The sequence below is a fragment of the Eucyclogobius newberryi genome, unplaced genomic scaffold (assembly GCF_026437365.1).
Source record: "Eucyclogobius newberryi isolate DKJ021-1_F unplaced genomic scaffold, fEucNew1.0.hap1 SCAF_16, whole genome shotgun sequence".
NCBI classification, from domain to species: Eukaryota; Metazoa; Chordata; class Actinopteri; order Gobiiformes; family Gobiidae; genus Eucyclogobius; species Eucyclogobius newberryi.
This window is the reverse complement of record NW_027315790.1, coordinates 4,278,427-4,304,532: the sequence shown is the minus strand read 5'-3', so window position 1 is coordinate 4,304,532 and position 26,106 is coordinate 4,278,427. Positions and strand designations below refer to the sequence as shown.

General features: G+C 48.6%; 2 protein-coding genes across 3 annotated transcripts; one reads left to right on the top strand and one right to left on the bottom strand.

Annotated features, from left to right (window-relative positions):
• Positions 1-3,989: 3,989 nt before the first annotated feature.
• Positions 3,990-18,741, bottom strand: ppp1r10 (protein phosphatase 1, regulatory subunit 10). 2 transcript variants are annotated; one of them, XM_072447321.1, is made up of 18 exons: positions 18,626-18,741; positions 15,855-15,963; positions 15,663-15,749; positions 15,093-15,228; positions 13,115-13,166; positions 12,462-12,554; positions 12,251-12,373; positions 11,741-11,849; positions 11,293-11,393; positions 10,073-10,197; positions 9,847-9,988; positions 9,528-9,671; positions 9,175-9,421; positions 8,882-8,957; positions 7,283-7,504; positions 7,046-7,166; positions 6,232-6,609; positions 3,990-5,796 (listed from the first exon to the last, which is right to left on the bottom strand). In XM_072447321.1, exons 2-18 carry the CDS (start codon positions 15,959-15,961, stop codon positions 5,651-5,653), a joined length of 2,409 nt encoding a protein of 802 aa, XP_072303422.1. In that variant the 5' UTR covers positions 15,962-15,963; positions 18,626-18,741; the 3' UTR covers positions 3,990-5,650. The 2 variants fall into 2 exon arrangements, with proteins under 2 accessions (XP_072303422.1, XP_072303421.1); XM_072447320.1 differs by having other exon boundaries at positions 18,421-18,717.
• A 692-nt stretch (positions 18,742-19,433) lies between these two features.
• On the top strand, positions 19,434-22,738 carry mrps18b (mitochondrial ribosomal protein S18B). The gene is made up of 7 exons (XM_072447319.1): positions 19,434-19,524; positions 21,050-21,209; positions 21,282-21,379; positions 21,446-21,514; positions 22,007-22,073; positions 22,159-22,218; positions 22,401-22,738. The coding sequence occupies exons 1-7, from the start codon at positions 19,444-19,446 to the stop codon at positions 22,595-22,597; spliced, it is 732 nt and encodes a 243-aa protein (XP_072303420.1). The 5' UTR covers positions 19,434-19,443; the 3' UTR covers positions 22,598-22,738.
• Positions 22,739-26,106: the final 3,368 nt, after the last annotated feature.

The window sequence follows — 26,106 nt, the reverse complement described above, 5'->3', positions numbered from 1 at the left end:
ATGTGCCTGAAAATCATACATTTATTGATAGTTTAAAGTCTAACTATTGAATGAAGCTAGAACACATGTCTTCCCCGTCCCGCGTGTCCCTGGTGCCGCCCGTGACCAGGATGTAGTAGTGCTGAGGTGTCCTTGTGTCCTCTGTTGTCCCAGGGCTGAGCTGCTCCAATATTTACACTTGGGGCTGAGCGAGGAACAGTGTGAAAGACGCCGCTCTTTCTTCTCCTCTCGCTCTTGAGGAGCGTGTTTGAGTCGTATGTGACGTTGACGTCGACAAAAGGCTGTGAGTGAAAAGTGCTCGGGTGGAGTTTGTTTGCCACGTCTTTTGTCTCGTTTAAAGACTTGATTTGTGCAGATTTCGTGCCACAGACTCACAATAAAAGATTGTTTAACCTCTGTGCAAGTTGTGGTTGTGAAAATACAGATTCATTTCATTCCAAATATGTCTCTTGTCTTTCTGGACTTAAAGCACTAACAATACTTCAGAACTTAAAGCTGCTTGACTGGTTTTGAAGACATATATTTCCTCCTCTGGCTGTGACTCGCCTTCTCCACACGGAACTCTCACTTTCTCTCGCAGCTCGAACCTGTTTTACAACTTACTGAAAACACAATGCACATTATGTTCATGGATGAACCACAGAGTGGATCCCGAGTGGATCCTGAAGTTCCTCAAAGACACAGCTGCAGCAGGAGGTGGAGGAGGCCTCCATTTTGTTACTTCATCAGAATCAGAAAAGCTTTATTGTCTGAACAGGATTCACAAACAGAGGAACTTAAAACAATGAACAATGATCAAACAACATGAAATCAAAAAGTGAAACAGTTCAAGTCTGTTATTGGATCAAAATACATATTGTGGAGGAGGTGATGGAGGAGGTGATGGAGGAGGTGATGGAGGAGGTGGTGATGAAGGAGGTGATGGAGGAGGTGAGGAGGAGGTGATGGAGGAGGTGATGGAGGAGGTGAGGAGGTGGTGATGGAGGAGGTGGTGATGAAGGAGGTGATGGAGGAGGTGAGGAGGAGGTGATGGAGGAGGTGATGGAGGAGGTGATGGAGGAGGTGGTGATGAAGGAGGTGATGGAGGAGGTGATGGAGGAGGTGGTGATGAAGGAGGTGATGGAGGAGGTGATGGAGGAGGTGATGGAGGTGGTGATGAGGAGGTGATGGAGGAGGTGATGGAGGAGGTGATGGAGGAGGTGGTGATGAAGGAGGTGATGGAGGAGGTGAGGAGGTGATGGAGGAGGTGATGAGGAGGTGATGGAGGAGGTGATGGAGGAGGTGATGGAGGAGGTGATGGAGGAGGTGATGGAGGAGGTGATGAGGAGGTGGTGATGAAGGAGGTGATGGAGGAGGTGATGGAGGAGGTGGTGATGAAGGAGGTGATGGAGGAGGTGAGGAGGAGGTGGTGATGAAGGAGGTGATGGAGGAGGTGAGGAGGAGGTGATGGAGGAGGTGATGGAGGAGGTGGTGATGAAGGAGGTGATGGAGGAGGTGAGGAGGAGGTGATGGAGGAGGTGAGGAGGAGGTGATGGAGGAGGTGGTGATGAAGGAGGTGATGGAGGAGGTGAGGAGGAGGTGATGGAGGAGGTGGTGATGAAGGAGGTGATGGAGGAGGTGAGGAGGAGGTGATGGAGGAGGTGATGAGGAGGTGATGGAGGAGGTGATGGAGGAGGTGATGGAGGAGGTGATGGAGGAGGTGAGGAGGAGGTGATGGAGGAGGTGATGAGGAGGTGGTGATGAAGGAGGTGATGGAGGAGGTGAGGAGGAGGTGATGGAGGAGGTGAGGAGGAGGTGATGGAGGAGGTGATGGAGGAGGTGATGGAGGAGGTGGTGATGAAGGAGGTGATGGAGGAGGTGAGGAGGAGGTGATGGAGGAGGTGATGAGGAGGTGATGGAGGAGGTGATGGAGGAGGTGATGGAGGAGGTGGTGATGAAGGAGGTGATGGAGGAGGTGATGGAGGAGGTGATGGAGGAGGTGATGGAGGAGGTGGTGATGAAGGAGGTGATGGAGGAGGTGAGGAGGAGGTGATGGAGGAGGTGATGAGGAGGTGATGGAGGAGGTGATGGAGGAGGTGATGGAGGAGGTGATGGAGGAGGTGGTGATGAAGGAGGTGATGGAGGAGGTGATGGAGGAGGTGATGGAGGAGGTGAGGAGGTGGTGATGGAGGAGGTGATGGAGGAGGTGAGGAAGAGGTGATGGAGGAGGTGATGGAGGAGGTGATGGAGGAGGTGGTGATGAAGGAGGTGAGGAGGAGGTGATGGAGGAGGTGATGGAGGAGATGATGGAGGAGGTGATGGAGGAGGTGATGGAGGAGGTGATGGAGGAGGGTGTCTGTGATAGTGAGGGTGGAGCTGGAAGGCCCCTCGTCATCTCCACTGTCTTCTGGACATTGAGCTCCAGGACACCAGCCGGTCCTCCACCTCCTGTAGACGGACTCGTCCTCGTCCCAGAAGAGCCCGATGAGGCGTCGTGAAGCTGTGGGATCAGATTCACACGCTCTGAACTCAGAAGTGGATCAAACTGGTCCTTAGTTTTTAGACAATGAAGTGAAACTGAGGCGCACAAGCACAAGCCAATCAGAGCTCTGTAATACAGCGCTGCTTTTACAACATACTCTTTTTTTACTAAATACTCAGGTACTCCAGCTTGAAGTAAAAGTACAGATACATGTGCAAAACTGAAACAGAAAATAAAAGTAGCACAGTATTCAAAGTGATAAACTGATGGCTTTACTTTGACTTTTTTATCAGCGTTTTGTGTGTTTTATTATTGAAACGTCATTGTATTTCAAAGGTATTTTATTGTGTCATTTCACACTTATTCAAATATTGATACACCTTCTACAAATGTGTGGTGAACAATGGCAGCAGTCATCCCAGTTTACTGTGAACGCAAACAAATAAGATGTGGGACGGACTGTTGACTCCCAACAGCCTGTGTCCGTCTGTCACATCCTGTCGGAAGAGGAACCGTCCTGTCCCAGAGTTATTAAAGACTCTTAACTCAGGTCATTTCATAAGCTAAAGCACATACAGTAATTACCATGTAGTACATTTGATCATTGAAGTGTCGCTTGATCACACTGTTATTTGGCACCACACACTGTCCAATCAAAGTCAAGAAGAAGAATAAATTGTGTTTTAATTGCTGGGTTTCAGATGACACAACATTTTAGGCCAATAATATTTAACTCCGATGGAGGCAACTCTTATTTGTATTGTTAAAATGCAGATATTTGTTGTGATATATTGAGTTCCAAGGTCCGCCGGGCGGCTGGTGCTCCCTTAGAGATAGTGTGAGGAGCTCAGTTACACGGGGGGAGCTCGGAGTAGAGCCGCTCCTCCTCCAGGTCGAGAGGAGCCAGCTGAGGAGGCTCGGGCATCTGTTCCGGAGCCTCCTCTCGGCTGGCCCGGGGACCCCTCTGGATCCCCCCGGAGGAGTTGGAGGAAGTGTCTGGGGAGGGAGAAGTCTGGGAGTCCCTGCTTAGACTGCTGCCCCCGCGACCCGGACCCGGAGAAGCAGAAGATGGATGGATGGTTATTCCATGGAAAAGTACAATTTCATCAATAGGAAATGTGACTCTGGGCCTTGTGTAAGTTTAACATCTTTCACTGACATTTTCCTTCAGAGCTCGAGTGCTACAAGTGGTATTTTAAATCATATAGATCTCATTATGTCACTGTGACCAACTGTGACCAAGCAACTATCCTGTAAACAAGGGCTAACATTCATATAAATGACACAATAGTTATGATCTTTAATTTGTTACATTTTTGTTGAGTCAGAAAATTGACCAATATAAAACTATGATAACTATTACCACAAGGACTATTTCTTCAAATTACATCATAATTAGAACATGTTTTATTAAGTTTATAAAGCTCCAGAGGCTTTTCCCACACTGTACTTCACTTCTTACAGGAGAAACTTAACTATTCACAGCCCAACAATATCAGTAAAATAAAAATAAGAGAAACTTTAATAATTTTAAATGTTTATTGGGTACAACAATTATTCAGAAAATGTACTGTATACTTCATCAAAAGGCAACTTTGACATAGTTTACTGGTCCTTCCACCAGGGGGCGACACATGGGCACGTACCGTAACGAATGGTGATAAGAGTTTACATTTTACCAAACATTTAGTTTGGGAGAATCAAAAGAGTTATAGAATACAATTTAAATGTTGAAATATTTGTGGCACTTCAAAATGAGCATATTTGATACAGAATTCTTCCATGTACATCACAAAAATATCCAGATTTTTAAATATATGTTTGTATTAATGTTACTCTAATCCATATTTTGGATTTGATCTTGGCGTTTTATTTCCTTATAAACTAATTATATCGAAATGAACTGAAATAAGTGTGAGCCCATAAAGCCTGCAGTGTTTGTTCTACTTCAAAAGACACGCCATATTTAGATTCTGACATTTGTTACTTAAAGGTGCAATGGACGATTTTTCGGCAATTTGAGAACGCAGGCGGAAGTGCACATGCCACGCCCCCGTGCACATGCCACTCCCCCGTGTGGACTGATACAACACACACCTGCGTGTTTATTAGCGCAACGGAGCGCATCACATCTCTCGTCTCCCGTAGATTTCTGTCCACTTCTGAGTCAGCTCGAACTGTCTTTCTCCGTCTTCATTTTGCCCCGTACACTGAGGGAACTATATTATGACAGATCCATGCGCTTAGGCACGCGGAAACGTGGGGACGAGCCTGACGCGGCTGCAGGTGAGCGATAGGTGTGTTTTATGATTGATACGTGGCAGGACAAATGATTTATCCACGCCACGAGGAAATGAGACTCAAATTTATGCCCAAAAAATCGTCCATTCCACCTTTAATGTACAAAAGAGTCAACTGAAAATAGAAAGGCGTATGAACATGTATTCATAATAACATTTCATACTGACAAAAACGGTAGCCATCTTAAAAAGGCCTAATGTTCCCTCAGTTGTATAAAAAAAACAACACAAAATATACATTACATTCCGTCAGTCCCAGAAGAGACGTAAAAAAGTGACATGTTTTCACAGAAAACACCTGATATATCGTTTTACAGCCGACGACCCCGCGGGACGCTAACGCGACCCCGCGGGACGCTAACGCTGCACTGCGGGACGCTAACACGACCCCGCGGGACGCTAGCACGACCCCGCGGGACGCTAGCACAACCCCGCGGGACGCTAGCACGACCCCGCGGCACGCTAACACTGCACAGGACCGGAGTTCATCCGTCAAAGCCGGACAAACTTGGGGAGCTAAAAAAAGAAACAAGCGCGGACATACTTTTCAAACATTCAGCACGAGCAGCGAGGGGGGCAGGGCTTATAATACCATCAAGGCGTTTGAGGTTTGAGAGCTGCACCGGGGACGAGATCATGACATGATTCCAGTTAAAAAATGTAGTCCAGTTTCTCAGTACGTCCCGGTCTTCACGGTGCAGCTCTGCTCTGTCCGTGTTTAAAGTGCTTGTGGAACACAGAAGGCAGCGGCAGCAACACTTTCCAATCCAAGCCACGGCGTTCAATGCCCGCGCTGCTGCTGACGGCGGCGGCGGCGTAGTGGTTCTGGAGTCTCTGCTAAAACAGTGGTGGCTGATTGTCTGCGTTGGGGCAGAGGAGGAGGCGGGGCTCAGTGTCCGTGCGGGGCGTTGTTGCCGTTGAAGTTGGGGGGCAGCGGCGGCCCGTTGACCCCCGGGTGGTAGAAGGCACAGCTCCCCTCGTAACGGCAGTTTCCCTTCATCATGAAGTGTCGGCACACGGGCCTCTTGGACATGTCTGAGGGAGAGAGACACTTTAGAACCTTTTATGTTTGTCATGATACATTTGTATTTTCTGCTTCACACTCCTGCCCTCAGGCAGCTACGACGTGATGGAAGTGATTTTTTGATAGCTATTTAAGCCAGATGTCCAACCGCACAAAACCAGTAACACAAGGTTTGGCGGCAGTAACGAGCTCTGGACCCGCTCTCCTCTGAACGGAGGGCAAACATTTATGGACTGTATTTTAACTCTTTCAAAATGTGCATCTTTTCTAAGTTTGCGTCAGTAAAGCTGTCGTGACGGCTGTAATCCTGCAGGGGGCGCTCTGTTATCTACTGTTCAAAGTTATTGTAGTTATTGTAGTACTTTTTAATGTTCGTACTTTTACTACTTCTTCTATCACAACCGTCTTTAACTACTACCTACATCCTTCTACCCATGTGTGCGTACCGTTCATGTTGTTGTGCCCGCCCCGGGGCCCTCCTCGGCCTCGCCCTCTGAAGCCCGGCGGCGGCCCTTCTCCCCGGCCACGCCCCCCTCTGTGGAAATGCCCCCCCCTGTGCGGGCCGCCCCTCATGGACTCGTCCCCTCCCCAGTAGTTGCCGTTGTCGCCGCGGCCCTGTCCTGGTCCTGGAGGGGGGCCCATCATGCGGGGCGGGGGCCCTCCTGTGTTGAAGGGCGGGCCGTGCGGGGGCGGCGGGTGGTTGAAGCGGGGGCCCCCGGGGGCATTGTTGGGGGGGTAGCCTCCGTTCATGGGCATCTGCATGTGCATGTTCATGTTGTTCATGTTGTTCATGCCGGGGCCATGACCCAGGAGCCCCGGGTTCACTGTGGAGAGAGAAGGGGGGGTTAGGCGGGGCCGTTCTCATCACACTTTCGCTTCATTTAAAAGAAGAACTTTTTTTAAATTTGTATAATGTGTGTCATTTTGTGAGAAGAGACATTAAACTTATTGTCAAGACACAGAGATCGTCCTTCAGCGCCGACAAAACACTTTAGCCACTATTAGTATGTTTTAGTTCATTAAATGTCACGTATCATCTTTATTCATCTATTTTCAGCCTTTTTTTTTTTTTTAGCACGGAACGCTTATTTCTATGTTTCTATGTAAACGTTTAAACTCATTCTCAGAAGATTCTGTAGAAGTAAAAAAACAATAATTTCATGTCCAACTGGTTTTGATGCGGACAATAATAAACTATGAGTCTGAATTCACTGCCTTGTGTTGAATAAGGAGTGCCTGTAGTGGGTCTGGGGCCGGTACCTGGAGGGCCTCCCTGGTTCTGGCTCTGGTTCTGCTGCAGCGAGCCCAGCAGCTGCTTGATCTTCTCGTTGAAGTCGGGCTGTTTGATCAGGTCCTCTGTCGACTGGTTTCCCTGGGCTCCCTGGAACCACACGGCAAACGTTGTTACATGACGATGCAGAAAACGGCACAAGTGCACGACTCTTGGGGCCGTTGTGGATGGCGGTGCATAAAAAGGCTAAACGTGCTGGTGTTTACCATGATGGACGAGAGCAGCTCCTGCACGTTGACGTTGGGCGCGGCCTGGTTGTTGTTGGCCGGGAGCGACGTCTGCTGTGGGCTGCGGTTGCTGGTGCCCAGGTTCCCCATGAGGTTGGCCAGGACCGGGGGCAGCTTGTTGTCTCCTCCCACCATCCCGGGGCCCGGCTGAGGCGTGGTGTCCATGGGCTCGGCGTAGCTGTCATCATTCATGGACGAATCCTGGGGAGAAGACGACGGACGATGATGAGGATGATTGTGTTCAGAGAATTATTCGTTTCTAACCAGCTCCGGTAGATTTTCTGCTGCTCGATGAAATAAAACTTCATTGTAAAACTGATTCTTCGTCAGCGATAATGGTAATAATCGAGGAGAAACTGTTATATTATTTGGGCTACTTTTCTTTTCTCAAGTTGTCTTTTACTAAAAATGATAATGGAATCACCACTGCGCGGTCGAGTGGATGGAAGTCGCCCAAACAGCGCTGCTTGTTCATACTTTGTGATGTTTGGAGGCTAACGCTAACTCCCCTTCGTAAATGCACTGGAGGCTAACGCTAACTCCCCTTTGTAAATGCACTGGAGGCTAACGCTAACTCCCCTTCGTAAATGCACTGGAGGCTAACGCTAACTCCCCTTTGTAAATGCACTGGAGGCTAACGCTAACTCCCCTTCGTAAATGCACTGGAGGCTAACGCTAACTCCCCTTTGTAAATGCACTGGAGGCTAACGCTAACTCCCCTTTGTAAATGCACTGGAGGCTAACGCTAACTCCCCTTCGTAAATGCACTGGAGGCTAACACTAACTCCCCTTCGTAAATGCACTGGAGGCTAACACTAACTCTCCTTCGTAAATGCACTGGAGGCTAACGCTAACTCCCCTCTGTAAATGCACTGGAGGCTAACACTAACTCCCCTTCGTAAATGCACTGGAGGCTAACACTAACTCTCCTTCGTAAATGCACTGGAGGCTAACGCTAACTCCCCTCTGTAAATGCACTGGAGGCTAACACTAACTCCCCTTCGTAAATGCACTGGAGGCTAACACTAACTCCCCTTCGTAAATGCACTGGAGGCTAACACTAACTCTCCTTCGTAAATGCACTGGAGGCTAACACTAACTCCCCTTCGTAAATGCACTGGAGGCTAACGCTAACTCCCCTCTGTAAATGCACTGGAGGCTAACGCTAACTCCCCTTCGTAAATGCACTGGAGGCTAACGCTAACTCCCCTCTGTAAATGCACTGGAGGCTAACGCTAACTCCCCTTCGTAAATTCACTGGAGGCTAACGCTAACTCCCCTCTGTAAATGCACTGGAGGCTAACGCTAACTCCCCTTCGTAAATGCACTGGAGGCTAACGCTAACTCCCCTTCGTAAATGCACTGGAGGCTAACGCTAACTCCCCTCTGTAAATGCACTGGAGGCTAACGCTAACTCCCCTCTGTAAATGCACTGGAGGCTAACGCTAACTCCCCTTCGTAAATGCACTGGAGGCTAACGCTAACTCCCCTCTGTAAATGCACTGGAGGCTAATGTATGGAAAGGTACCAGGCGCTCTGAAGCGTGTGGGCGGGGCCGGAAGTGGGCGTGCCGCTTACCTCATCCAGGGGAATGAGACGTGGGGGCATGGGCTCGTACGGCTCGGGGTCGGGCTCTTGCGGACAGTCAGGAACACTGGGAAAACAACACAACAACATGTCAATATACAAATGTAGTAAACGGTCCAGCCTTTGTTCTTTGGAGAGTCTTAAAGAGTCTCTTGGATTATGGTCCTGATTATAGAGCTGGTGTTGTACTAGAATAGTCCCAGGTTTAGTGCCGCTTGGTTCAGACTCTGTTGTGCCGGGTCTGAAAGCTCATGCGGCGTCAGTGAGGATGAAACGGGTCCTACCTCTCTTTGCTGAGGAAGATCTCCTGCAGGATGCCCATCTCACGGTCCCTCTGCGTGAGCTTCTCGGTGCTGTTGGCTCCGGAGACCACCAGGCACCCGGGCAGCATGAGGGGCCTCGGCGGGGTCCAGGGCACGCGCTCCTCCATGGTGTCGTGGGAGCTGCGCCGCGCCATCTCAAACGTCTGCCTGTCCATCATCAGCTCCCGCTTCGCCGCCTCACCAAAGTCCTTGATCTTGTTGACGTTGACTGAAAACCGAAAGAAATAAAGAGCGTGTCATTTTCTGAACGTGGTGAAGACAGAACTCCACGTCTCAAAGCAAACGCTGCTGCTCCGTCTCGTGGTGCGTCTTACCGCGCTCCGTCTCGTCCAGGTCGAAGTAGAAGTAGTGCTTGAGCTGCTCCTCCTCGGCCCAGTGAACCGTCTTCTTCTTCTTGCCCTTTTTGGTGAGCGTTTCCTCATCGGCTCGAGGTTCTGACAGCGCGTTGGGTTTGTCACCTACATGTCACAAAACATACTTAGTCCGTGTATTAACTTAGAACTTTCTTTTGTTTAACCCCAGTCGGTGTTGTAATTCTAACATAGTGTTACTTTCCTCCATTATGGATGTAACTAAATGTATTTTATAACTGGGTTTGTTTAGCACCTTGAGTACACTTTGTGAGGGTTTTACCGTTCTCAGGGGCGTCGCCGTCTTCTGTGGGCACCGGCGTCCCGGGCCGTTCGGGCTCCATGCTTTCGTCCGTCGTCCCGGAGCCATTTTCAGGAGAAGCGGGTTTGGCTGAAGAGGACGATCTGCTGTCGAAAGGACTGGCCTGCAAACAACAAACATACACAATTGTTACGTTTGAGATCATTATTGTGTATTCAGATATGTGTATGGAAGGCCCAGTGTGTACCTTGTTAGTGGTGGGAGACACAGCCTTGGATGCGGGCGAGGTGGGCGCCGACTTCTTCTTCTTGATCTTGATGCCGGGCACTGGGGCGGAGTTGAGGGCGTCCAGGAATCCCGTCGCCTCCATCGCTGCAGGTCAGAAAAGACAGCGGTTAGCAGTGGAAAATTAAAAGTACAGATACAGAATATGTCGGTGTAATCCCTCATTCGTCCAGGCGTGTTCCATAGTAGAAAAAGCTTCAGTTGTTTCATCTGGACTCAGTTTGAAAAAATAGACGTTTCGACTCTCATCCAAGAGTCAATGTCAATAACAGAATTTAGATCGAGAACTCCGATATTAATACTGTTCTGTGGTAAGACCCGCCCATTGGGAGGAGCCTTCCTGAAGTAGAAAGAGTTGTTTGTTTCAACAGAAACTCCCCCTTGTATCTACTGAGCCTATTCAGAATCTTAATGGGCTATTAGAATCCTCTTTGTCTTTGTGAGACCCTGGCTCAACCACCCTGAGGACCTGATTAGCATCTAAATGTCCTGGTCCTGGTCCTCTACCTTTCCAGGGGTTCAGTAACCCATTATAAATAACAGGAAGATTAAACCTTAGCCCTCCATTTCTGTTTAAAGAAGGTCTTTCTTTTTTAACAAAAATAGCTTCCTTGACTCCTCTTTCAAACCATCTTTTCTCCTGCTTAAAACCTTCACCTCACCGTCTTCAAACGAGTGATTAGAGGCTTCAAGGTGGAGATGCACGGCACAAAAAAATATCCCATAAAAATACTCCTAAAAGTATCTAAGAACCACTTTGAAAATGTACATAGAGAGTAACAAACAAAGTACTCCTCACAAATTTAGAGAACTATTTAGAAATCAAATATAATGATCTTAATAATAGAACTGTGTTGACTCGATCGTTGAGTGGTCATTTTTATTTATTATATTTTTTGGTTTGCTCACAGACAGGTCTTATCGCTGGGTGTCACCATAAAAGTGCTAAAAAATAAACCATTCTGACAAATCAGCAGATCAAACCATTAGATTTTTTTTTAGAAGTAGAATATACATACAAAGTGTAAAGTATTCACTGTAAAATGTAATTAGGTAAAGGACAGATACTTAAAACACAAAATACAGCACTTTTAACTTTTACTCTTGTACTTATTACTTTCCACCACTGGGGATTAGCACCAAACTCCGTTCCGAAATGAACAGAAGTGTATTTGAACTCACGTTGGGCTGGAATGATCTTGACTTTGATCTCTTTGGTGGCGTTGGACGGCGTGTTGAGAGGCTTGTACTTCTTCTCCAGAGGCGGAGCGTCAAATGGGCCACTGCAAGAGAGGAAACAGAAACAGTGAGTCTAACGAGCCAGCAGAGGGTAGAGGAGAGGCAGGTTCAGCCACCACTAGAGGGCAGTGGAGAGGCAGGTTCAACCACCACTAGAGGGCAGTGGAGAGGCAGGTTCAGCCACCACTAGAGGGCAGTGGAGAGGCAGGTTCAGCCACCACTAGAGGGCAGCGGAGAAGCAGGTTTTGCCACCACTAGAGGGCAGTGGAGAGGCAGGTTGAGCCACCACTAGAGGGCAGTGGAGAGGCAGGTTGAGCCACCACTAGAGGGCAGTGGAGAGGCAGGTTGAGCCACCACTAGAGGGCAGTGTGCAGACAGAAAGGCTCCGTACCTGGGTCTCTTGAGCACAGGGGGTTTGATGTTGTATTTGTCCCCCAGCTGAGGCGCCGGAGCTGGGGTCTTCTTGGCAGGGGCGGGGTTGGGGGCGTCCATGTCAAAGCCTGAAAGACCAAAAACAGTATTTAACAAATTCGTCAACAAAGGAACATTAAAAGTTTAAATGCGTGCATGTAATGTCGTGCGTGTAGTTTAAGGATAAATTAGACAAGAATGAAAAAAGTATGATCATTCATGTCACAATATAATCAAAAGAACTAAAAAATATTAATAATTGTGACCATTTTAGAACCAAAATTACGTTTAATTCAAGTTATAGTCCAAACAACAGCTGCTTTTGTCAGAAAGTTTGAGTCAGTAAAGCTGAACTTGCAATCTACAAATAATTGCTCATTGGGTTGTTTTTTTCCTCACAATAATTGTAACCTCAAAATTTGTGACATCCGTTTATTGAATCCAAACTGTCTTGCATCTTTAAAGGAAAAGTAGACCAAGCTAATCTTACCTATGGAGCGGATCTTAGCGTGGCTGGGAGCGTGGGCTTTACTCTTCTCCTTCTTCTTCTCCTCCTCTGCGCTCTTCTCCTTCACAACCGGTGCTTTGGGTTCCTCTTTCTTCTTTTTCTTATCTGTGTGAACAAATGGAAATGTTAGAAAGCCGTTTTAGGCCTGTTTTAGGCCTGTGAGGGTACAACGTGGTCACTGCGCTGAACTTACCGACTGCAGCTGTAGCTTCAGCCGCTGAGGCCTTCTGGGAGCGGATGACGGCCATCCAGCCCTCCACCAGCACTGACGCCAACTTCCTGAGCTCTGCCAAAACAAAAGCGCGACAATTAGCACGACAAATCTGAAAACTGTTGCAGAGCTGAAGCGTAACTGGCCACTTCTGGTTCAAGAAGTGAGTTGCATATGTGTTTTCCGTTGACGTTGCAACAATTAAGTGACTAATTATGACTAGAGGACTTTAAGAAAGGGTTTAATAATTGCTATGTGGGAGAAAAACACATGAAGACCTTTTTATTTCAAAAAATAAATAATTTCAGATTTTTATCAATAGCACACTTAATTTATAAATATTCTATATCTTAAAAGACTTCAGTCAGCATTTTTCAATCTTTATTTTGGTTAAAAATGTATGAAAATTCTAAATGTTCAAGAGAAATATTAGTTTTGACTAGTTGGCTAATAAAAAAAAATAATAATCGCTGAATAAAATTGTTATTTGGAGCCAAATATTTTGTTTTGTTAAGAGTTTATCTTATAGCAAAGATCCAGTATATAATTTTATTCCATATGTATGAGAAAAACTTAATATGACTTTGATTTCTAGAGGGGTGAGTAACTGCTGAGCTCCATGAGAATAAACTTACCCTCGGTGTCTGCAGTTTTGCTGAGCTGCTTCACCAGCTTGGCCGTGTTGTTCTGTAAAACAACAGATATAGTCAATATTGGCCGACATGAGTGGAACCTACAGCCGTGAGGGGACTGGGCTCCTGAAGCCGTGAGGGGACTGGGCTCCTGAAGCCGTGAGGGGACTGGGCTCCTGAAGCCGTGAGGGGACTGGGCTCCTGAAGCCGTGAGGGGACTGGGCTCCTGAAGCCGTGAGGGGACTGGGCTCCTGAAGCCGTGAGGGGACTGGGCTCCTGAAGCCGTGAGGGGACTGGGCTCCTGAAGCCGTGAGGGGACTGGGCTCCTGAAGCCGTGAGGGGACTGGGCTCCTGAAGCCGTGAGGGGACTGGGCTCCTGAAGCCGTGAGGGGACTGGGCTCCTGAAGCCGTGAGGGGACTGGGCTCCTGAAGCCGTGAGGGGACTGGGCTCCTGAAGCCGTGAGGGGACTGGGCTCCTGAAGCCGTGAGGGGACTGGGCTCCTGAAGCCGTGAGGGGACTGGGCTCCTGAAGCCGTGAGGGGACTGGGCTCCTGAAGCCGTGAGGGGACTGGGCTCCTGAAGCCGTGAGGGGACTGGGCTCCTGAAGCCGTGAGGGGACTGGGCTCCTGAAGCCGTGAGGGGACTGGGCTCCTGAAGCCGTGAGGGGACTGGGCTCCTGAAGCCGTGAGGGGACTGGGCTCCTGAAGCCGTGAGGGGACTGGGCTCCTGAAGCCGTGAGGGGACTGGGCTCCTGAAGCCGTGAGGGGACTGGGCTCCTGAAGCCGTGAGGGGACTGGGCTCCTGAAGCCGTGAGGGGACTGGGCTCCTGAAGCAGTGAGGGGACTGGGCTCCTGAAGCCGTGAGGGGACTGGGCTCCTGAAGCAGTGAGGGGACTGGGCTCCTGAAGCCGTGAGGGGACTGGGCTCCTGAAGCCGTGAGGGGACTGGGCTCCTGAAGCCGTGAGGGGACTGGGCTCCTGAAGCCGTGAGGGGACTGGGCTCCTGAAGCCGTGAGGGGACTGGGCTCCTGAAGCCGTGAGGGGACTGGGCTCCTGAAGCCGTGAGGGGACTGGGCTCCTGAAGCCGTGAGGGGACTGGGCTCCTGAAGCCGTGAGGGGACTGGGCTCCTGAAGCCGTGAGGGGACTGGGCTCCTGAAGCCGTGAGGGGACTGGGCTCCTGAAGCCGTGAGGGGACTGGGCTCCTGAAGCCGTGAGGGGACTGGGCTCCTGAAGCCGTGAGGGGACTGGGCTCCTGAAGCCGTGAGGGGACTGGGCTCCTGAAGCCGTGAGGGGACTGGGCTCCTGAAGCCGTGAGGGGACTGGGCTCCTGAAGCCGTGAGGGGACTGGGCTCCTGAAGCCGTGAGGGGACTGGGCTCCTGAAGCCGTGAGGGGACTGGGCTCCTGAAGCCGTGAGGGGACTGGGCTCCTGAAGCCGTGAGGGGACTGGGCTCCTGAAGCCGTGAGGGGACTGGGCTCCTGAAGCCGTGAGGGGACTGGGCTCCTGAAGCCGTGAGGGGACTGGGCTCCTGAAGCCGTGAGGGGACTGGGCTCCTGAAGCCGTGAGGGGACTGGGCTCCTGAAGCCGTGAGGGGACTGGGCTCCTGAAGCCGTGAGGGGACTGGGCTCCTGAAGCCGTGAGGGGACTGGGCTCCTGAAGCCGTGAGGGGACTGGGCTCCTGAAGCCGTGAGGGGACTGGGCTCCTGAAGCCGTGAGGGGACTGGGCTCCTGAAGCCGTGAGGGGACTGGGCTCCTGAAGCCGTGAGGGGACTGGGCTCCTGAAGCCGTGAGGGGACTGGGCTCCTGAAGCAGTGAGGGGACTGGGCTCCTGAAGCCGTGAGGGGACTGGGCTCCTGAAGCAGTGAGGGGACTGGGCTCCTGAAGCAGTGAGGGGACTGGGCTCCTGAAGCCGTGAGGGGACTGGGCTCCTGAAGCCGTGAGGGGACTGGGCTCCTGAAGCCGTGAGGGGACTGGGCTCCGTACCTGTTTGAGGTGGTCGAGTTTGAGTGGCAGCTTCTGCAGCGTGAGCAGGATCAGGTGCAGCAGCGGTGCGTTGTTGGTGGTCCTGGCGTACGTCAGCCACGAGTTTAGTAACTTGTAACCGCCCACTCGGATAAACCTGTGGCAAACACAGCGTTACGTTAACACTTTAATTAGACACGGGACGTCAGAATATAACGGCATCAGGAGTTACAATGTCAACTTTTATACAGTTGATGCTTAAAACTTATGAAACATTTGGATTTTAAAATGCATTTGACGTTTTGAAAATAACATTTTGCTCTACAATAACTTCAGTTCATCCTTTAAAAATTAAGGATTACATTAATATAAATAATTACAACATAATTTAAGTTTGACATCATTAATAAGTGGATTGACGCAACATTTTACAATTGACATTACATTTTAAGTCGGACTACATTGTGGCAAGAGAATTTTCCTCTATTTTTCCAGATGGAATGGGATCAAATGCTGAACGTTACAGACTTATTTTGTAAGATTTAATTAAAGAAACAAATCTAAAATGATCAAATCTAGAGCGTGTCATACCTGTTGAGAATATCGTGTGATTTGGTCTGCATCAGGATATTCAGGTACATGCACCTACTGACCATCTTGGTGGAAGCCTTCATTAAACTGAAAAAGACACCCAAAAACAAGAAAGTTAAAAAAAACAAGGAACATTTAATTAGTTTAGGATTAGCACGTCACACGACCCAAACATGAACATTCAAAACCGACCTGTACACTTGTAGAACACCCTCCAGACTTCGTAGTTCTCCGTCTTTCCCTAGAAGGTTCTCAACTCCTTTCAAAATTTCCCTCGGGTCGACTGGTCCAACTGCCATTCCTGAAATAAACAGGAAGTAAAAGAGAAAGAATAATAATCAAGCAAACTGTGCAACAAAATGCTCTTGGAATATGAAAGTTTCATATCATCTGGGCTCATGTAACACACATTCATATTGGGAATTTTCTTTTTTTTTTGCCAACCAGAAAAAGGAGAAGCTCCACAGAACACGTTTTCCACACGTTTGCAACTACAACCGAACCAAGTGCAACGCCAAGTCCAAAATAGTCACGCTGAACTGTTTATTGGCATTCAAGAAGACCACTCCAACCTGTTCTAGACGGCGTTTCTTCTACGCCCAAAGGAAAGCTTGTACTACGAGAAACGCAGTGCCAAACAGCAGTAATAGTGTACACAAACGTAGCAGTAGAAGTACTTGTGTTGAGTGAATGTGATGGCGTTCCAGTCCAGAGTGTCCAGGAGGATGATGCCAGGTCTGCAGTGATGTGGCTCCAAACACACTTCATATGGACCACACTCTCATGGGAACAGTCTGGTAAACAGGCTGCTCATTGTACAACTATCAAGAGGCCTTGGTGAAGTCTCTTTATGGTTTTTATTTTTTTATTTAGTGGAAAGATACTTATTATTTGCTTAGAAACATTATTTTAAAACCAAAAATGTTATGATTGAAGAGCTTTTAATGGCATCAATCACAAACAACTGGAGAGAGCATTTCAAAACAAGAAGTGTTATTTACCAGAGAAAGTATTTCATATAAAAAGACCCCTGAGAATGAAATGTTACAAAAATGAAAATAAATGGATTGTTATAAGTGAAAGGAAAGCTAGAGGATGGGTCGAAAGTATGTAGGTTAAAAATGACCTTGAAATACTTATTGTTGACTGTACACATGACATCACAGTCAGCTGTTCTGAGCCTGTACTGTACAGTCTGCTGCCCCCTGTAGGTACACTCAGGTCCTACAGGGACAATGTCAACATGATCAACAACCCTGCACTGCTATGACACTGTAAACTGTCTCTTTACTTAGTTTGTTATGTACCCTTTAGGACCCTATTCAAACCTTAGGAAAAAGTGTCCCAGGAAATGTTTTGATTATTGATTAACTTCTATATTGTTTTTTATTGGCAAACCTCAATGTTCACACCAACATGATTTAAACTACAGTAAACTTATACTCATACCAACAAATAAAGAAGTCACAGGAGCAATGCTAAATTATGACGGATTCATTTGTTTCATTGACAAATGGGGTAAATCCTTGATCATTTGGCCACATAAGCATGCATCTATGACCCTCCTGCAATGTTGTGTTATTGTCTATCACATAATCTCTATCAACGAATAATGAACGTTATGATGTGAGGAATCAGTCTGGTCTTACCCGATTGACTGTAGTAGAAGTTTTATAATGTCTCAGACTTCCATAACACTGCACATAACCCACTCCTGTAATGTGACGTTACTCTGTACAGTAATGCTCACACTGCAGCCTGTCCTGGGGCACTGGGGGAAGAACATTATAATGACCACATACAGTAAGACATGTTCATGAGGAATGGAACGGGTATTTAGTATTCTTTCAACAACAAAAAAACCTGCAAGAAACGCATCGACGCAACGTGGGAGAGAAAATCCGAATATTCTGTGCTAAATACCGTCCGTTCTATAGTGACAGAGTAATCCGGTTACATAAGAACTATAAGAAGCATCTGCGCTGACATGTGTGACAGCGGCTCAGGCTCTGCTCCGGCGCCATGGCAACCGGAGGGGGCGGCGCCACGAAGAAGCCCTGCCTCACGTTAACCACTTCCACCGCGCGCGACACCGTCACAACAACACCGGACACAACAAAGCGACGGGACACCGGATGTCGAGCCACGCGAATAAAAGCCCGTCACCAAAATAAAAGCCTGTCACCAAGAACAGTTCTAACACTTTTTGTTTGTTTTTGAGTCTATGTTAGAATCCCAGTGAAGCAGTGGTGTTCGGGAGGTGAAGAGGAAACCACAGCATCCCAACTGTGCGCGATGCGGAAGAGCGTTTAGCGTCCCGCAATCTTTATCCACAGATTGCCCGAGTATCGCGGCGCTTCTGTCCTGCACTAACACCGGGCTCTCGAACACTCTGCGCCCGAGTAATCCACGATCTAGCGCAATCTTTATGTATAGATTGCGGATGGAGGTTGGTTCCGTGGAGCAGCCCCTACAAAACGGGTTTCTGGAAGGCAAAAATCCGACTTCACGAGCGTTTCATTAGTTTTTGCTACGCCTACGGCAATCTTTATGAACAGATTGCTTATTTACTATATTAACTTTGCATGAACAATAGGTCCATTCCGTCTCACACACAAAGAAACGGAGCCTGAGCGTCCGTCTGCTTTCCTGTGTGAGCTCATGCTATCGGCGCGTAAGAGAATCACATTATTAGCCAAATAAACGCTTTGATACAATAAACAATTCATTTTTCAATTTAACTTCAAAATCAACTTACTACTGATACTATAGATCCTCAGCGTCTCGGGAGTTTTTATGTGCTTTTCAGGCACTTATAAAGAGCTTATTCAGACAATTTTATATCGTCAGCCTTCATTGTTTTAATAGAAACTGAAGACTTTGGTGGGGCTGTGATAGCTAAATGCTACCCTTTCCTTCGGGAACAACTTGAGGCAAAAAAATAGAAATCAAATGTCCATTACTTGAAGAAAAAAATTTGATTTGAGCAGATGTTCAAAGTCCTCGACGATAAGTCTTCGGCAACGCATTTCATTTCTGAAAGACACAAAGGAGACAAGACATTCAGCGGAAATATTACCTACAATACATCTACATTTCCTCCGTCACGTTGAATACAATACAATTAGGATAAGTATGAGTTCAATTTCAACGTGATTTTATATGGAATTCGAACAAAAACGGCGAAAATAAGCCTCGCTGTTTGTCTGACTTCACTTACCTTTGACCAAATCCAGGAGTGAGCTCGAGAGGGAGGGACTTGGTCTTTATAGTGCGTGACGCGTTGTGCGTCATGCGTGACGTTTGCCACGTTTTTTACACTGAAACAAAATGGCGGCTAATCGACCCCCGTTTCGCTCCAAGGACATAATGGCGTGCTCTTGTGACAATGTACATTTACGCCTCGCAGCTTAACGGGAACTGGATTTTCTTACCATCAAATGAGACTTTGTGAACTGTAGAATCAGAATCTGTTCAGCTAAACATATTTCAACGAGCTCTTTTGATCATTTTTCTTTAGTTTTATGTTCAAATAAGATGGCGACCGCAGTTTTCGGCTCACGCCCTTTCTGCTCACGTGACTGAATTACCAACCGTCACGTCGCTGTTGAATTAATAGTTTACACATATTTAAAACTACACACACGTAACGCATCTATAGTGGCAATAAGCACAATGATCATGCTTGATAAAAATAACATTAAAGCATCGTATCCCCTGACCTCTCACCGTTCACCTTTGACCTCTCACCGTTCACCTTTGACCTCTGACCTCACACAACATGGCCGCCTCCGTGCAAAGCGTTGCGAAGGTCTTATTGCGATTAACGCCTTCAATTTTGCAACCACTGCGGATATATCAGGTATTATTACAATATCGTGTTTTATAAGGTTATAATCTTGTCTTGTCGCGAGACTGCGTGGAAGACAAACCGGCAGCCAACGTTACTGTCTCTCTCGGTAATGCTATGTGTTATGGCTAATGCTAATATTTATTTTTAAAGAAAAAGGTGACAATATAGTACACGATTGTTGTCATTGGAACTGACTATCGCTATCTCGTGAGTTAAATATTATTATGGATATTTCCCAATAATGTTAAAAGACTCGCGTGTTGTCTTAATGTGGAGGGTTAGTATTTGTGTCTTAATCATATTTATACATTCTACAAGATGTGTTTCATGTTTTTGTTTTGTTAAAGTAAAGGCTCCTTTACGTCCACCCCTGTCTTATATTCAAGCAAACATCAAAACAATATAATGTCCAATTCCAGTCTCAAATAGGACTGTGTCAAATCACGGTCACATCATTATAAGTTAGAAAATCAAAGAGACATACCAGTTAAGGGTAACAATAGGGAACAACAAGCACAAACTAAAGTAATGACAGCTTAGTTTCTACTTCTTCCACTTTTGAGACACAAGGGCTTCTCAAACTTTCTGGAATTGGTACGTCACTTCTGTAAATACCATGTTTCGAGGAGAAGTACTCGTGTTACTTCTCGTCACTGGATCACTTTTACCACTGCGGGTCCACGAGCATCACACACAGACACAGGCTTTCTGCACTGACTCGTCTTATTGCCTCCTACTGTAGTTTATGTCTTTGAAAATAACACAGTATGCGTTGTCATTAGTCTTCAAATCCCGTGGGATCAAAGAAGAAAGGAATTCAATGCGCTCGCATTCTTTTTACATATTATTTATATCGTCACATGACCAGTGCGCCCACTTTAAGAAGCTCTGCTCAAAGACTCATCTATGATCACACTTCTTCTTCTTTGGTGTTTTATAACGGCGGCGGGTGTCCAAGTGTTACATCACCACCACTTCTTCTTCTTCAGACTTTATTCTTCAGACTTTATTCTTCAGACTTTATTCCAGAGCTGACTCTTTGTGGCGGTCTGTTGGTGTTGTTGTTGTTGTTGTTGTTGTTGTTGTTTAAACGGCGGCTGGTATCCAACAGTCAAGGACGTGCAATTTCCTTGATTCAATTATCTGTTTTGTTGTCGCTTGATGACATCATCAAAGAGTGACTGTAATAAAGTCACTATTAGTTGCCATAGACACAATCTCCATTTCTTCTTCTTCTTCTATGGTGTTTAATGGCGTGTGTTACAACACTCAGATGCCAACTGCCATAAAACAACAACAACAACATTACCGCCAGACTTTAGACTTTATTCTTTAGACTTTAGACTTAGACTTTATTCTTTAGACTTACGGTGCTCACCTTAATCTAATGAAAAGGGAATAAATAGGAAGAATAGAGTAGCGGTAAATACACGGTTGCAGTTTGCTGCCAGCCGCCATTAAAAGCAACAACAACAACAACAACAAATTGGTGTGAAAAGGCCCAGCTCATGTGTCGTGTGTTTGTTGCCTCCAGAGGCTGCGTCCCAGAGCAAGTTTTTCACCAGTGTTTCCTCCAAGTCACACTTTCTGCCAGGCTGCAGCGCTGCAAGAGGAGGGGGCCGCTCAGGCCGCTCAGGCCGCTGAGGCGCTGTCCCGCTACAGAGAAAAGCCCTGGGCGTATCTAGAGAGTGAAGGTACTTGTGTGCAGAATACCATTAGCCAATTTCTAACTTGTATCTCACAAATGTGTTTTATGTGGTCAATAGAATTCATGGAGAAGTATGGAAGTGACCCAGTGTGGACCGGCTACAGGAGAAACCACAAAGGAGGAATCCCCCCACAGAAAACACGCAAGACTTGCATTGTAAAGCCCACTTTGTAACTCAAACTCAGGGTTCTGTGCATCTGCTTTACATCTTCTTTCTTACAGCGAGGGGACAAGATCTGTGGAAACCCCTGTCCAATTTGCCGGGATCCAAATATAATAGTTCATCACCAGGTGCGGTTTATACATTCAGTAACTATTTTGTAGTATTTTTATCAAGAGTCTGGACACGCCCTCCAGAGAATTTAGCAGCAAACGAGCTGAGCCTTCTAGAAAACGAAACTGTCAAGAATGCTTGTATTTGCATAAGAAAACCTCCTTTATGTGACTTGCTACTGTCGGAATGATGAGTTTGGGCTTTTAGGAGCTAAATTGGCTTCTTTATAGCAACGTTGGGCTTCATTTTTGTGAAAAGCCTCTTACAAATCGTTTTGGAAAGTCATTTACGAATCTTGAGAAATGTGTGTTGTAAAAGTGGTGATTTTAGCCTTTTTCAGCTGTTTCACAATAATACACCAAAATACTGCTGGCAATCCATGTCTTAAAGCTTTAAATATGCTGTTAAAACCTTTTCGCACTCTTTCAGCTGGAGTCTCGTGTTTTTGTCGCTTGTTGTTAGAACTTATGAACGAAGAAACTAAACTAGGGTTAACTGTGTCGCCATAGAATGTGAAGTTACTGGAGCAGTTTATCAGCCCCTACACGGGAATGCTCTTTGACCCCACAAAAACGGGTAAGAAGCGCTTTAAAACATCACTTAACCTGGAACAAGTTTGACTCTGATCTGAATAATGATCCACTAAACCACTTGTCTTCAGGCGTGTGTATGAAGCAGCAGAAGAAACTCACCGAGGCCATCGACGCATCGCGGAACCACGGTAACCATAACCCGTCTCTGTAGTCTGCGTTTAATCCCAAAGTCCACTTTATTTGGACAAGGAGTCAAATGTAATCTCTTCTCTTTATAATATATAAACTTTGACATTTTCTTCACTTTGTCTTTCTTGTTTTTGGACTGTTATTTTGTACATTTTACATTTACTTTGTTGTTTTGTTGCAGGATTCCTTTCTTTCCAGATCCCACATGTGGACTTCACTAAAGAAAACTACTCCAACTCCCATGATGCAGTGGGGCTGACTCCTCCTCCTCCATCTTTAACGTCTGGAGAAAGCTGGTATAAATGGTACGACCAGATCACGCCGGACGAGAGTGAAGTGGCCAAAGTCACGACCAAGTACAAGGCCTATTTGAAATAGTCTATGTTTTACTTTATGTACTGTGTACTTGTTGTATACTGAAAAATGGAACATGTATCATAAAAACAACTCAATCACTATTGTTTCCACCCAAGAATAATTGTATTTACATGTATTTGTTGTTTAATTGTATAATCCAACCTGTTTAGACATTCAGAGCTCCGGGAAATTCAAATAAATGTAAAAAATGTGACAAGTAATTCATCGGCCAAAGAATAGATTTTGGATGTATTTGAAAACAGTTGAGCTTAAAAAAAAAAAAAAGTTAAATAGAACTTTAAAGTTGTCAAAAACAATAGATAATTCAAAGTTAAAAGTATCTAAAGTCACTTCAGAGGTGAACAGCCCGAGTCCTAATGCAACAAGTCAATGCATTTTATGTTGGCTATAAACCATTTAATCAATTCCTCCAGGTGCCGGGTCCGGGTGCCAGGTCCGGGTGCCGGGTCCGGGTGCTGGGTGCGGGGTGCAGGTGCTGGGTGCGGTGTTTGGGTGGTGCGTGTACTGAGTGTGGGTGCTGGGTGCGGGGTGCAGGTGCCACCTTCCTCTAGAGCAGGTCATGAGAACTTCAGAGCTCAGAAGGCTCATGTGTTGCTGTGACGACCCGACCTGCACCATCAGAGCCAGTCGTGCTGTTGGGCCCTTGGTTCTGCTGTGACTGCATCAGCAGAGCGACTGTGCCCAGTGTCCACAGCACCTACAAAACCTTTGTGATGAACCTCCTGAGCAGCCTCATCCTCCTGAGCAGCCTCATCCTCCTGAGCAGCCTCATCCTCCTGAGCAGCCTCATCCTCCAGAGCAGCCTCATCCTCCTGAGCAGCCTCATCCTCCAGAGCAGCCTCATCCTCCAGAGCAGCCTCATCCTCCAGAGCAGCCTCATCCTCCAGAGCAGCCTCATCCTCCTGAGCAGCCTCATCCTCCAGAGCAGCCTCATCCTCCAGAGCAGCCTCATCCTCCTGAGCAGCCTCATCCTCCAGAGCAGCCTCATCCTCCTGAGCAGCCTCATCCTCCAGAGCAGCCTCATCCTCCAGAGCAGCCTCATCCTCCTGAGCAGCCTCATCCTCCAGAGCAGCCTCATCCTCCAGAGCAGCCTCATCCTCCAGAGCAGCCTCATCCTCCAGAGCAGCCTCATCCTCCTGAGCAGCCTCATCCTCCTGAGCAGCCTCATCCTCCAGAGCAGCCTCATCCTCCAGAGCAGCCTCATCCTCCTGAGCAGCCTCATCCTCCTGAGCAGCCTAATCCTCCAGAGCAGCCTCATCCTCCTGAGCAGCCTCATCCTCCTGAGCAGCCTCATCCTCCAGAGCAGCCTCATCCTCCAGAGCAGCCTCATCCTCCTGAGCAGCCTCATCCTCCTGAGCAGCCTCATCCTCCGGAGCAGCCTCATCCTCCGGAGCAGCCTCATCCTCCGGAGCAGCCTCATCCTCCTGAGCAGCCTCATCCTCCTGAGCAGCCTCATCCTCCTGAGCAGCCTCATCCTCCTGAGCAGCCTCATCCTCCAGAGCAGCCTCATCCTCCAGAGCAGCCTCATCCTCCAGAGCAGCCTCATCCTCCAGAGCAGCCTCATCCTCCTGAGCAGCCTCATCCTCCTGAGCAGCCTCATCCTCCTGAGCAGCCTCATCCTCCGGAGCAGCCTCATCCTCCGGAGCAGCCTCATCCGGAGCAGCCTCATCCTCCGGAGCAGCCTCATCCTCCGGAGCAGCCTCATCCTCCGGAGCAGCCTCATCCTCCGGAGCAGCCTCATCCTCCTGAGCAGCCTCATCCTCCGGAGCAGCCTCATCCTCCTGAGCAGCCTCATCCTCCGGAGCAGCCTCATCCTCCGGAGCAGCCTCATCCTCCGGAGCAGCCTCATCCTCCTGAGCAGCCTCATCCTCCGGAGCAGCCTCATCCTCCTGAGCAGCCTCATCCTCCTGAGCAGCCTCATCCTCCGGAGCAGCCTCATCCTCCTGAGCAGCCTCATCCTCCTGAGCAGCCTCATCCTCCAGAGCAGCCTCATCCTCCTGAGCAGCCTCATCCTCCAGAGCAGCCTCATCCTCCGGAGCAGCCTCATCCTCCGGAGCAGCCTCATCCTCCGGAGCAGCCTCATCCTCCGGAGCAGCCTCATCCTCCTGAGCAGCCTCATCCTCCAGAGCAGCCTCATCCTCCAGAGCAGCCTCATCCTCCTGAGCAGCCTCATCCTCCTGAGCAGCCTCATCCTCCTGAGCAGCCTCATCCTCCTGAGCAGCCTCATCCTCCTGAGCAGCCTCATCCTCCAGAGCAGCCTCATCCTCCAGAGCAGCCTCATCCCCCTGAGCAGCCTCATCCCCCAGAGCAGCCTCATCCTCCAGAGCAGCCTCATCCTCCAGAGCAGCCTCATCCTCCTGAGCAGTCTCATCCTCCTGAGCAGCCTCATCCTCCTGAGCAGCCTCATCCTCCAGAGCAGCCTCATCCTCCAGAGCAGCCTCATCCTCCAGAGCAGCCTCATCCTCCAGAGCAGCCTCATCCTCCAGAGCAGCCTCATCCTCCAGAGCAGCCTCATCCTCCTGAGCAGCCTCATCCTCCAGAGCAGCCTCATCCTCCTGAGCAGCCTCATCCTCCAGAGCAGCCTCATCCTCCTGAGCAGCCTCATCCTCCAGAGCAGCCTCATCCTCCAGAGCAGCCTCATCCTCCAGAGCAGCCTCATCCTCCAGAGCAGCCTCATCCTCCTGAGCAGCCTCATCCTCCTGAGCAGCCTCATCCTCCTGAGCAGCCTCATCCTCCTGAGCAGCCTCATCCTCCTGAGCAGCCTCATCCTCCGGAGCAGCCTCATCCTCCGGAGCAGCCTCATCCTCCAGAGCAGCCTCATCCTCCAGAGCAGCCTCATCCTCCAGAGCAGCCTCATCCTCCAGAGCAGCCTCATCCTCCAGAGCAGCCTCATCCTCCTGAGCAGCCTCATCCTCCAGAGCAGCCTCATCCTCCTGAGCAGCCTCATCCTCCAGAGCAGCCTCATCCTCCTGAGCAGCCTCATCCTCCAGAGCAGCCTCATCCTCCAGAGCAGCCTCATCCTCCAGAGCAGCCTCATCCTCCTGAGCAGCCTCATCCTCCTGAGCAGCCTCATCCTCCTGAGCAGCCTCATCCTCCTGAGCAGCCTCATCCTCCTGAGCAGCCTCATCCTCCTGAGCAGCCTCATCCTCCTGAGCAGCCTCATCCTCCTGAGCAGCCTCATCCTCCGGAGCAGCCTCATCCTCCGGAGCAGCCTCATCCTCCGGAGCAGCCTCATCCTCCTGAGCAGCCTCATCCTCCTGAGCAGCCTCATCCTCCGGAGCAGCCTCATCCTCCGGAGCAGCCTCATCCTCCGGAGCAGCCTCATCCTCCGGAGCAGCCTCATCCTCCGGAGCAGCCTCATCCTCCGGAGCAGCCTCATCCTCCGGAGCAGCCTCATCCTCCGGAGCAGCCTCATCCTCCGGAGCAGCCTCATCCTCCTGAGCAGCCTCATCCTCCGGAGCAGCCTCATCCTCCGGAGCAGCCTCATCCTCCGGAGCAGCCTCATCCTC